Genomic DNA, 13,653 nt, shown 5'->3' with positions numbered 1-13,653 from the left:
AAATGCAAGGAGTTAGATGGTTCATTTTGTTTAACAGACAGGTTCTATCAAAATGCATAAATTAAAGAACAGGAAATTTCCATTTTGCTCAAAGTGAGTACAGAAATGATGAAAATCACTTTATTTTTCTTAATGAGAGGAATAAACTGAGACCCTAAAATCTGGCAATACCAAGTGTGACATGTAATCTTCAATTTGACCATTCCAGTCAACATTCCTGTTCTTTCTGAGATGAGACCTTTCTGGACAACATGAATGGGACTCCATGTCCTCTGGCATCAGATTGGATTTGGAAATGGGGAGCCCTGGATATTTATTCCTGTGGCTCAGGCTCTGTATGTGGTTTCCTTGGGCTGGCTCTCCCTCTTTTCAAAGTTCTAGTCTTCAGGGCCTTTAGGTGGTAACAGCTTCTTTGTTGTTATTAGTCTGGGTTATAGTACTATCCCTTGTGATTTCCGAGAGCCTTATTCACAGTTTTGTAAACAGTCTGCTCATAAATAAACCCTTCTTAAATTAACCTAACTTGAGTGGACCATCTGCTTTCTGTAGACTCTTTCTGATTCAATAGATGAATTTAGGATTTTTGCCTTTGTAGAAAATATGAAAGTAATAGTTATACTAGTTTTGACTAAGAAGTATAGCACAGAGAAAATGTGCAGAAAATATTTACTATGAACTAAAGAAAAGTATAAACATTTAAGATGTATAGGTTAGGGATTTATATATTATTTGATAATCTACTGTTTTTTAGTATTCTATTTATGCTTAGTTTCCAGAGTATGATCATTGAATATGGTTGTATAGAAGAATGCCCTTATGGATCTTCTTAGAGACAGATACACTACAATATTTAGGGATGAAGCATCATGATATATATAATTAATTCTCAAGTAGAACAGAAAAAAAAGAAGTGTTTGTGTTTAAGAACAGACATAAAGCACATATGTCAAAATGTTAATTGGTGCATCTTTGTTAAGATACAAATATTTCACTGTTAATATTCTCAAAACTCTTTTGGCTTTGAAATTTTCAAAATGAAAATTTGGGAGATACAACAAAAAATGAAATACTTAAATGGATAAAGAGCTTTGTAAGCTAATAAGAAACATAAAGTGCCAGCATTTGAATAATCACTGAAAAATATAAAAAGCCTTTAAACAAAATGATCTTTGACTTCAAGAAATGTAATGTAAAGAAATGTAAATTTATTTCTATTTATTTATTTATTTATTTTTAGGTTTTATTTATTTATTTGAGAGGGAGTGCATGCCCAAGAGCAGGGGGCAGGGGAAGCAGACTCCCTGCAGAGCATGGAGCCTGTTGGGGGTGAGGGGGGTGGACCCTAGGATCCGGTACCCCAGGATCTCGACCTTATCCAAAGGCAGATGCTTAACTGACTGAGCCACCCAGGCACCGCAGAAAGGTACATTTAAATGAGCTGTCAGTGTGTTCATCTATCAAAGTAGTAAAGGTTCAAAAAAGCGATAATGCCCAGTGCTGATGGGGTTGCAGAAAATTACAAGGGGAGTATAGTAAAATTACGTGGGATCCTGCCATCTTGTGTGCAGTCTGACAGTATCTGTGAATGCTTAAGATCTCTATGCTCTTTAATCACAGCCATTCATTTAATGAAATAAATCTAATAAGATAATAAAATGATTAAGGTTATATGTATAAAGCACATGTACTGCAGCATTGTTTTTTTCTGTTTTTGTTTTAAAAGATTCTATTTATTTATTCATGAGAGACATACAGAGAGAGGCAGAGACACAGGCAGAGGGAGAAGCAGGCTCCCCAGGAGCTCCCCAGCATTGTTAATAGTAGCAAAAACCATTTAAATGTCCAAGTCAGTGTTTGATTTGACTTTACAAATAATAGAATACTACTTAACTATTAAACACAGAAATTACTATATTGATATGAAATAATCCATTTGCTATATTAAAAATCATGTTAGAGAAAAATACATATAAAACTACCCTATTTAAAGTAATTACGTTCATAGGCCTAATGTTATGTACCAATATTATACAGGCTTTGAAAACCTGGTTGAGAGAGTATCAAAAAAGGTGGGAAAGTTATAGGGGAGTGGGACTTTATTTTTTATTTTAAAAATTTTTGCAGGGGAGTGAGATTTTTGATATTCTCTCTTGGGAGTTTTTTTTATTCTAAAGATACAAAGATCACAGTAGAAAATGTAACTAAACTTTGATTTTAAACATCTTTGCAATAATTTTCCCTTTAATTTATTCGTATGGTGCTTTCTTAGTATAGTCTTACTGAGTTACAAAAAAGTCTGTGGAGGGGTGCCTGGGTGGTTCAGTTGCTTAAGTGTCCAGGTTTCCACTCAGATTGTTGTCTCAGGGTCACAGGTGAGCCCTGTGTTAGGCTCTGCACTCAGCGGAGAGTCTGATTGAGATTCTTTCTCCCTCTCCCTCTCCCTCTGCCCCTTCTCCTGCTGAACCATGCTCGTGCTTGTTTCTCTGTCTCTCCCAAATGAATAAATCTTAAAAAAAAAAAAAAAAAGTCTGTGGACACACTAATTTTGCTCCTGTGTATTCTGTTTTCAGAGCAGTGGAAAGAGCTCAGTGCTAGAAAGCCTAGTGGGGAGGGACCTGCTTCCCAGAGGCACTGGTATTGTCACCCGGAGACCTCTCATTCTGCAGCTAGTCCATGTTTCACCCGAAGATAAGCGAAAAACAACAGGAGAAGAAAATGGTAAATTTTAGAATTGGAATAAAAACTATTTAAAAATTCTTCATATTTGCTTGAAAAATTTGCTTAAAAAAATACATGAATTGATTAGACAGAAATCAGTGGCTATAACAAAAGCAGAAGTCCTGTGAAGAGAAGTGGAATGAATGCGTCATTTCTCTTGTGGAAAAAGAGTAAGTTTTGTTTTGAGGACCATGAGTAGACATGTTTGGAATAGTACCTTTTTCATAATTCAGCTTATTAGTATACTGTTATTAATACTTATGGAGGATTTAGTGAGATACTTGATAATAGGAATCAGTTATTTTAAAGAAGTTTTTGTATCTTTTGGAGTTTTTTAATAAGCTTTTCTCACTTGTGTTGAAAATAATTTTATTTTTTAACTTTGATTTAGAAATTTAATCATTTTAGATATCTAGTTTAAAGATTTTAAATACAATTAAAATGACTTGCTTTTCAGTACAGCGGTGTTATCTCACCTTCCCTTTTCTGGTCTCACCATGTACCTGCTAATTTTGAAATCTTTTGCCCTTCAAGCTAATAAAATATTATTTTTAGAAAGAGTTTTAAATTTTTATTTTTTTATATCCTTCTCTTGGTAAGGCTACCTACATCTACGTAGCACATAGTATTCTGATTTTTAAGATCCACCCACTCCTACAATAGTAAATGTAGGACATTAAGATAAGAAAATATGTACTGTCCTTTATAGCAGTCCTTCTTTGGTTAAACTGAAAATATTTTGAGAAATGCTATGTCTATAAACAGATATTAAATTGCTTTGTAAATATGTGTCCTATTTATATGAGTGGAGTTGAAATGTTTGGTGAAAATATAATCTTTCTTGTTCAGTGTTTAACTCAGACTTTCTTATTTATGTAAGTCTGTAAAATGCTCTAATTATCACTTTGCAGCAGAGTACCATGTTTGTTACTTATCTGTAGAGATCTGTTTTTAGTGCAGTTTTATTCTACTTCTTAGATTCTGATCTAAGAAAGGATGATAGTATTAATGATATTGAAGTTCCTTTAATTTGTATCTTATTTTCCATTATTATAGGAGCATTGGTGGTGATGACCTGATTTATTTTTTTTTTAGGGAAATTAAAAAAACCTATCATGATGTAGAAAGTTAATTACTGAAGCAAGTTAATGGAGTTGTACATGTTAACAAGTAGTATTTTTGGATAGACTGCCAGAGGATAGGTAGGAGCCTCTTAATTATATTAGGTAGTGTGTCTGGGTATATTTTTCATCACTTTCCATTTCTGTAATATTTCTTAATTATTGAAATTCTGAGCCTGGAATTTAATCATTTTGTACTAACCTATGGTTCAGCTTCATATATGTAGAATAACGCTTAAAATTTCATTCCCACTAACTTAGTTATCAGATCCCTTAAACTAAGACTTTAAGAAACTATATGGCATTAATTAGGTCTCTTTCGTTTAACTTTTTATTTTCTTCAGTCACCATGAAAAGGGCAGATGATAGATATCCTGCATGTCAGAAACTATTTGCAGAGGTGGGCAGTGTTTTTAGAAAAGACTATACATTCCAACTACGGAAGTGTCAATTCCTCAGTATCTCTGCTTATATGTTCTCTATGTTTCGTTGATGTGTCTCCTCTCCTCTTGGTGGTGGTCAGCAAATCTGCATATCTTAACGGATATATATATTTTTTTCAAAGCTTAGTGCTTATATTTTATGTAAAAAACATAAAACCTCACTTAAAATGACAACTCAGCTACTGAGAACACAAAATAGATTTCATAAGTTTTCAGTATTAAGTTTCGTATGTCCTATTAATAACTAGCATAGTTCTTCAGTTTCTCATCAGAGCCTCTTTATCCTCAGGATAAATAATCTATTCTCATAAATCATTGTAATTCAGAGAAAATCAGAAACAATGAAGCAGATAAATATTTAGTTAGCCAGAAGAGTATGAGCTCCTTGACATTCTGACAACTAGAGGGGAGAAAGGGAAGAAAACCTAACCAGATGGAAGAACTTTCAAAAAAGAAAAAATCAGTCTCTAACCATTTTGTATAGGGATTTATAACCTCAGAGGGCTTTGTTATGTAAGAAAGGCCCAAGTTATCAATAGTAGGTTAATTTAAGAGCAGTATATTTTAGGATGACATGAAGTAGTATAATCCATTTTAGATATGGGTTCATCAAAACAGACTAAAATAAAGTATTTAATGTTTAATATGTATAATTATCAGGAAATTTTATTCAATGTGGAATCCTTCATTCTGCCAACCAGATAGGATAATTAATAATTGTCAATATGTAGAATTTCTCAGCTTGCACCCCTTTTGCCATTTAAAAAGAATTTTCTGATAAAATCTTTTTTTTTTCTTTAAAGATTTTATTTATTTATTCATGAGAGACACAGAGAAAGAGAGGCAGAGACACAGGCAGAGGGAGAAGCAGGCTCCATTCAGAGAGCCTTAACGTGGGACTTTATCATGCCCTGGGCTGAAGGCAGCTTGAGCCACCCGGGCTGCCCTTTTCTGATAAAACGTTATTAAAAACATATTCACACTGTTTTAGGATAAGATGGTGGTTTAATTTGAAATTTGAACTTCATGATTATCTTTCATATATTGTAAAGAAATAAATCAGGCTTTCCTTAGATTTCTTTTTAGGTGAAATCCAAAAGTAGTATGCTGATTAAAAACCAAAATTGTTTTTATGGTGTTCTTTTAAATTGAGTATATATTTCAAAGAATATAATAATCCCTTATAAATCTTAATTTTTATGAATAGGGTAAAAACTTGTATATATTTACTTTCAAGGTTTTGAAAGATATGTTTGGTATGGTTTGTAGATTTTTTTATACCAGGCAATTTCTCTTTCCGCATAGTCATAGATCAAATATATTAATACTTAAGGCAAATTTTTGGAGAGTGAATTAATTTTAATACAGTTGTGTTAGAACTAGAAACCAGAAGTAAAACAATTAGTTGTAATGGAAAATAAGTAAATTCTGACACATAGTATGCTTTATTCATATCATTAAAATCTATACATCCCTTTAATTATAATTAATTATAATGGGAATTATAGTCGTAAATTTTTAATAATTGAATGCTCTGTGCATTTGAAATGTGTTCAGGTTTCTACACATTTGATTTTTTAAAAAGGTTTAAAATATTAGGGATAAGCATTAAACTTATCATTCTGTGCTGTTTCTCTTTAACTACAGACCCTGCTACATGGAAAAACTCAAGACACCTTTCTAAAGGTTTCCTTTATCCATTTGTTTTTGGCCCTTCTTTTTCTAGTATGCCTGCATGTGTGCTATGTACTCTTACAGGCTGTGTGCATTATTTTTCTTCCATTTTTATTTGCCTATCCACATTGATTGATTGCAGGTGGTTCTTGTTCCCTTTTGGCATTGCATCAGAATGCAGGCTTTTTTTGGTGGTGAATGTATTTTATTTTTATTTTCAAAAACATGCTTGTTAAGCCAGGCCTCCTTTATACGATAAGGTAAATTTAAAACACCCCTTTGGTATGTAGTACCTCCTCTTTGAGTTCTGTTCACCTAGATTACTCCAGTCCTCCAATGAGACTTCTTGGAAGAAGGTACTAAGCTTCAAGTAGGTGAGCATTTTACTTGCAAAAAGGATCCAGTTTTATTTACCTTATTTCCACCAAAGATCAAATCACCTTTTCTTCAATATTTATTTGAATATCTTTAGTCATTTTTATTTTGATTTCAGTGGCTGATATGCATTATTCATAAACTCAGTCATTAAGATATTTAAAACTCTAAATTTGGCAAAAGCAGAATAGCTGTGCTTAGGGAAGGCAATTAGGTTATCTTTCTACAATTAAACATGTCCAGTTTCTCTGAGAAAACTAGAACAAAATTTGCTCGCCAAGATTTAGACCCCTTGAAAACAGTGGCTACAGTGAATATATTTTCCTTTTTTTTCAGCAAGTACAGGAAGGACAGACCTATTACTGGAAACTCCTGTAGAGTAGCGATTTCATACAATAGTTATGATAGGTCTGTCTCTACCCGCCTCCCTCTCCCCCCAACATACATTCATTTCATTTCTTTCCAACCTTCACTTCCAAGGGAAAACATAGTCTTGGCCCCGGGGGTGTGGGGTGGGAAATCACCTTGAAAGTGCATATAAATTACATAACGCACTACTGAGAGAACTCTTTAAAGGAACAATAAATTGTGACTTATAGGTAACCAGTAGGAAACCAAATTAGAAACAAAATGGATTTAATATCTGTTTCATTCACATATTGCAAATTTTTACCTTGAATTACATGTGGAAATCTATTATATGTGCTTTTCGCATTACTCAGTAGGATTCTTAGTTTTTCTTCTTTTAGCCATTTGCTTGAGTTACTTTCCTCATATAAACTGCTTTATGTGTAAGATATTTAAAAACAAAGCATATATTTTTACTCTGATATAATTACATACAGAATATGAAGAGAAGTGAACAATTTTATTTGTAGAATCTAGGTTTCAGATCTAGATTTCAAAAGGAAGACCTGGGAGTAACTCTGAAAATAGTCACTTTTTGAAATATAGGATACAGTTTTTAAAATACGAAAATATAATTTAGTAGATCCTAAAATACTGTTTATCAGTGGCAAAAAGAAACAAATGATACTATGTTGCCTTTTTGAATTCCTAAGATAAAAAGGTAATTGCCATAGTTTCCAATAAATGGAATTTTTCTTTTTCCAGGGGTTGAAGCAGAAGAATGGGGTAAATTTCTTCACACCAAAAATAAGGTAATCAGTCACACAAGAATATTATGAAGAAATAACATGCTGAAAAATTTTTTTTGTACAGATAGTTGATCATTTCTTATCATGTAGTATGTTAACTTGAAGCAACTGCTCCTTGTAAAATAAATATTATCTTGGTAACATGTCTAACCATAGCAGTTTATTTGGAAAACACATTAAGTTGAGTCTTACTGTAATTTGGAAATTAATTGTTGTGGGATCAAGCAGCTTTGAAAAGCTCATATAAAACTCCTTGGCTCAGCAAATACATGTGTATATTAGTATTTACTAATTCTCTTAAGCAGATCCATGGGCCTCCTTGAAATTTATTGACTCCTTGCTTAAGAACTGTTGATCTTACTATGAGTGTTGTGCTTTTTTGTTTCAATAATTTTCAGCTTTACACAGATTTTGATGAAATTCGGCAAGAAATTGAAAATGAAACAGAAAGGATTTCAGGAAATAATAAGGTAGGCATTTTTTAGAGCTAGAACATATAAAAGTAAATATATCATTCACAGTATTCTGTATGTAATGTATGATGGGCATTGTAAATTCATAGTCTTGGAATTTGAAATTAATGGAGATTTTCACAAAGACGTAAAAACTTAAATCCCTTTTGTTTCTTAGAGCTTTTATGTTCTGCCAGATATTTCATTTAGATGCTTATTCTTGATCTTGTGATGTACATACCACTTACATAATTTTTCTATTTAATACAGCTATAATAAATTACCTTTTCCTAACAGATTGATTGTACTCTAATTCAAGAGGCATTGTGTAGCTTCTGAGAGTTTGAAGAACCTTCTTCTTTTTTTTTAATTTATTTTTATTTTTATTTTTTTAAAGATTTTATTTATTTATTTATGAGAAACAGAGAGAGGCAGACACACAGGCAGAGGGAGAAGCAGGCGCCATGCAGGGAGCCTGATGTGGGACTCCATCCGAGGACCCGGGGATCAGCCCTGGGCCGAAGGCAGATGCTCAACCGCTGAGCCACCCCGGCATCCCTCTTTTTTTTTTTTTTTTTAAACAATTTATTTATTTAACCATGAGAGACATAGAGAGAGATCGGCAGAGGCACAGGCAGAGGGAGAAGCAGGCTCCATTCAGGGAGCCTGATGTGGTGGGACTCGATCCCAGGTCTCCAGGATCATGCCCTGGGCTGAAGGCGGTGCTAAACCGCTGAGCCACCCGGGCTGGCCCAAGAACTTTCTTTCTTACCTAATAATAAGGATAGAGGCTTTTTTTCAGTGAAAATGAAAACCAGTGTTAGCAGCTTAATTATTTTCCTGTTTTCTAACATTGTGAGAATTTAAAGTAAATTTGGTGTCTAACATGCCATTAACCTGACACAGGCACTGTCACTGCTTCCTATAAATGCTTCTGTTTTCTCTTTTTTTATTCTTGCTACCATTCTCTGTTCCCTCCCCCCCCTTTTTTAAAAATCTCCATTCTTGTATTATCCAGAGGCTCTTTATTTTTTATTTTTTTAATGATTTAATTTATTCATGAGAGACGGGGGTGCTGGAGGGGCGGACACTGACACAGGCAGAGGGAGAAGCAGGCTCCATTCCATGCAGGGAGCCTGATGGACTGAATGGTTTCCAGGACCATACCCTGGGCTGAAGGCAGCACTAAACCACTGAGCCACTGGGGCTGCCCTCCAGAGGCCCTTTAATCCCACAAGTGGGCCATAACCCAGAATATTCAAGTATTCATTGAGCCCTTTAATCTGCCAGATGCTGTGCTAGAGAGGTTGTCCTGACAGGCGTTTTTGGAGCCGTATCAATTCTTTATGCCTAGTAAGGAGATTATCTCTCTGACTGACTAAGCTTTGTTCGTTATTGAACTGGTAACTGAGTTGCTGCTGCTGCTACCATACTTTCCTGAATTTCTAACAATTGTGTTGTAAAAAGAAGAGGTAGAAAAAGTGGCAAGAAACTAGATTAGCTTCTCCTTGGTCCTGTAACTGTTTTCAGGGATAATTTTGACTTTGGGGGTATTATTAATCATAATACCAATCTGAATTCTCCTGCATCCCTATGGATTTACTGAATTTAGGAATTGGTGGTAATTTCACATAGGGCTAGAATTGAGTGGATGTGACTAGTGTTTCAGAAAGTTTTAGTTACATTAAACTGAATGTCATGAAAGATAGTCTGTATACCAACAAGATGTTTAATTTATGGTGGGGATGTGATATACTTACCTAGCAGGTTTTCTTACCCACAGTGTCCAAAGGATGAGAAGTCCCCTACCCCCAAATCTGTGAAAAGTCTCTTCTTTCCTAAGTCATATTTGTAATGAAGTAAATACTTTGATCTTATGTAAGTAATTTTATATGTACAAATATCTAAATGATTTCATATGCCTAACATAAGACCCTGAAGGATTTAAAATATCTGTGAGATTGGAATTATAGAAGCAGTTGAGCAAAGCTTTGTATTAAACATGATAAGGGAATGCCTAAGAAGCACACAACCTAGGTAGGTATGCTGAATATCAGCATATGACTTTGAACACTGGTGTATTTGAGGTAGAAAAGTAGTTTGGAGTAACCCAATATATCTCAAAGTAAAGGATGTTCCAAAAAAGCTTTCTGGGAAGTTAGAATTTTCAATGGATTAATGAAAGAAGATAGAAAGTAGGTAAGAGAAAAGGACATTTAAGGGCATGTGCAAAGACAAGTTATGCATATTTTCTGTGTGCCCTTTAACTTGTAGCTGGCTCAGCTTCAAAATTTTTAGAGGGCTAGTGGTGAAGAGAAGGCAGTCTGTATAATAAATAATCTCAGTCCAGGGGAGAGAAAATAGAGGTTATCTCTCATTATCCGGATTCTTACTACTTGAATTCAGGGATCTGAAGATTTAGGTAAATTTTCTGAAGAATCTCTTAAAATACACACTCTTGCTACTTGATAGTCAAAGATTAGGAACCAAGTTGAAATGGATAACTTGTTTGCCCATGCCTCACTGTCTACTCAACCTCATAAATTTGGATAGTGATACAGTTTTCTTTAGTTCAGCACTAAGTCTATTAAACATATTTAAGAAGTTGTATCTGTTCAGAATCAAGAGACAAGAATGTAAAATAATGCAGGGGAAATAAATTTTTGTATATCGATGTTACAGAATTGGATAAGATTATCACCTGCTATATTGGCTGGCTGCCTTACTTGATGTGTTTCCTCAGGTTTTGATTGTTTAAGTGTTCATAGTTTAATTCATACTTAAAAGCATCTAATGTCTATCTGCTTGAAGTGAGGTATACTTTAGCAATTTATATTTCACTGAAATTTTAATGTGATTTTAATATATTTTAAAACTTATTTTTAGGGAGTAAGCCCTGAGCCAATTCATCTTAAGATTTTTTCACCCAATGTTGTCAATCTGACACTTGTGGATTTGCCAGGAATGACCAAGGTAAAGATTAGTTGTTACTCATTGTGGATTTGGTCATATTTGTTTTCAATTGTGGTCGTTTTTGCTTGACCTTATGAGAATAATCAGCTTCCCCCCCCCCCCAGTTGATCTATTAGCAGCATTGAATATAGTCCAGCCCTCCCTTCTCATTGAAATATTTTCTTTACTTGGTTTCCAGGATACCATACTCTGCAGGTTTCTCTCCAGTCTTACTGGCCACTCCTTCTCTGTCTCTTTTGCTGGTTTCTTATCTTCCCAGTGTTTCCACAGTGAGTGCCCAGAGCTATTTTTAGACCTCTTGTCAGTTGGGTACACTACCCTCCCCGCCACACCATTGATTTCATCCAAACTATGGCTTTAAATATATGAATGTCTGTATGCTGACAGCATTTAAACATCTCCAGACTTGTATATCCCAACTCTCTATTTGGCACGTACACTGAAGTGTCTAATAGGCAAACTTTATGTGTCTCATGCTAAATTTCTTACCTATTCCCTCAATCTTACTTAATACTTCTGTAGTCTCCACCACCTCAATAAATGGCAACTTTCTTCTTTCTTAGGCCAAAAAGTTTGTAGTCATCCTTGACATGACACGTTTTATTCCACACCCTACTTTCTCAGAAGATCCTTTTGGTTTTCTTTTCTTTTTTTTCTTAATATTTTTATTTATTTTTTCATGATAGACATAGAGAGAGAGGCAGAGACATAGGCAAAGGGAGAAGCAGGCTCCGTGCAGGGAGCCCGATGTGGGACTCGATCCCCGGACTCCAGGATCACACCCTGGGCGAAAGGAAGGCGCTGAACCACTGAGCCACCCAGGGATCCCCTCCTTTTGGTTTTCCTTACATTTAAAATCTATCCAGAACTCCATTTTATCTTACAAATTTGTAGCTACCGTCCTGATCTAGCCACTATCCTATCAGCTGGATTACTACAATAGCCCTCCTAATAGGTCTTCCTCATAATTTTATTCTTAAGCAGCCAGAATGATGCTATTAAGGTGGAAATTAGATTATGTCATTCCTTGGCTCAAAATCTCCAGTGGGTTTTCTTTTTTTTTTTTTTTTTTTAATTTTTATTTATTTATGATAGTCACAGAGAGAGAGAGAGAGAGGCAGAGACACAGGCAGAGGGAGAAGCAGGCTCCATGCACCGGGAGCCTGACGTGGGATTCGATCCCGGGTCTCGAGGATCGCGCCCTGGGCCAAAGGCAGGCGCTAAACCACTGCGCCACCCAGGGATCCCTCCAGTGGGTTTTCATTTCATTCACAATAAAAGCTTAAGTTCTTAAAAGTGATTTAAAATATCCCTGTTATTCTAACTCTTTCTGTTCGAGTTTTCTGCCCTTACTATTCATTGTGCTGGAATATTCTTCCCTCAGATATCTGCATGTACTTCTCCCTTATCTCCTTTAGTTTCTGCTCATTCTCTTAAATGTCATTATCTGAGTGACTTTTTCCCTCATTTCTCTTTTTAAAAGCATAATCCTAAAGTAATTATTTAAAAGTATAACCTTATCTGATCACTCCCTAGCTCCTTGTTCTGCTAAGGTTTTCCATAGCTCTGCCACCACCTAGATACTATATATATGTATTTGCTTATTAGCTACTTCTCATCACTAAAATATAAACCTAATGAAGACAGGAATCTTGGTCTTTTTTTTTTTTTTTTTTTTAAATCACTACTGTGACATCTGATGTATAACAGTGCCTGAATTATAGTAGGTTGCCAATAAATACTTGCTAATTGAATGAACGAATGGATTTGCTTCTGGGCATTGACCAATCCTTTACACGTAAACTTTTGATATTTGCAAGAAATATGTTTTGAGACTTTAATACTACCAAATTCATATATAATGCTAGTACTATATACGTTCTTCATTTTAACTATCTGTGAATGGAGTAATACCTATATTCTGTAGATTAAATTGGCGGGGGGGAAGCTGAGTTGATTTTTATTATTAGTTCCTTGCTCATCTGTTCGGTTCAGGTGCCTGTAGGTGATCAACCTAAGGATATCGAGCTTCAGATCAGAGAGCTCATTCTTCGGTTCATCAGTAATCCAAATTCCATCATCCTTGCTGTCACTGCTGCTAATACAGATATGGCAACATCAGAGGCACTTAAGATTTCAAGAGAGGTAGATCCAGATGGTAAGGACAGATATTAATATTTAATGAGATCCTTGATTAACAGTGGTAAATCTACCCTCAAGAAAGGAGTATTAATTTTTAAAAGTAATTTCTCTAGCTATAAATAAAGATTTAAAAAATAATGCGTTCCTATTTTGCTTATAATTACAAATAGAAATTCTGATGGAAATTAAACTTTAATGGGTTAGTTGCTATATAGACAAGGCAAAAGCACTTGACATAATATCCATATTTGTAATGGTTGCCTAATGATTTTAAAATTATAAGATGGTTTTGTAAAGAGGACTTGTTTTGTATAAATAAAATGATTTAGATTTTTAAATGGTTGACTTCTAATTTTTTTTTTTTTTTTTTATTTTATTTATGATAGTCACAGAGAGAGAGAGAGAGGCAGAGACACAGACAGAGGGAGAAGCAGGCTCCATGCACTGGGAGCCTGATGTGGGATTCGATCCCGGGTCTCCAGGATTGCGCCCTGGGCCAAAGGCAGGCACCAAACCGCTGCGCCACCCAGGGATCCCAAATGGTTGACTTCTAAGAATTATTAACTCTCATAATCATTGTAGATGATTGTGTTACCTA

General features: G+C 34.8%; 1 protein-coding gene across 13 annotated transcripts in view; it reads left to right on the top strand.

Moving 5' to 3' along the window:
• The window catches only part of DNM1L (dynamin 1 like), a 51,189-nt gene that overhangs the window by 20,436 nt on the left and 17,100 nt on the right, over positions 1–13,653 (top strand). For 4 of the 13 annotated variants that reach the window (XM_072798403.1, XM_072798402.1, XM_072798398.1 and 1 more), the window contains exons 2-7: positions 2,571–2,718; positions 5,930–5,968; positions 7,445–7,491; positions 7,887–7,958; positions 10,827–10,913; positions 12,909–13,071. In XM_072798403.1, coding sequence (XP_072654504.1) covers positions 2,571–2,718; positions 5,930–5,968; positions 7,445–7,491; positions 7,887–7,958; positions 10,827–10,913; positions 12,909–13,071 — 556 coding nt within the window. Of the gene's footprint in view, positions 1–2,570; positions 2,889–5,929; positions 5,969–7,444; positions 7,492–7,886; positions 7,959–10,826; positions 10,914–12,908; positions 13,072–13,653 lie in introns of those variants that run through there. The other 9 variants (XM_072798405.1, XM_072798404.1, XM_072798400.1 and 6 more) reach the window with 5 other exon arrangements.

Source organism: Canis lupus, chromosome 25 (assembly GCF_048164855.1).
Source record: "Canis lupus baileyi chromosome 25, mCanLup2.hap1, whole genome shotgun sequence".
NCBI lineage: Eukaryota > Metazoa > Chordata > Mammalia > Carnivora > Canidae > Canis > Canis lupus.
The sequence above is the reverse complement of the archived record's forward strand: the minus strand, read 5'-3'. Positions and strand labels throughout refer to the sequence as shown.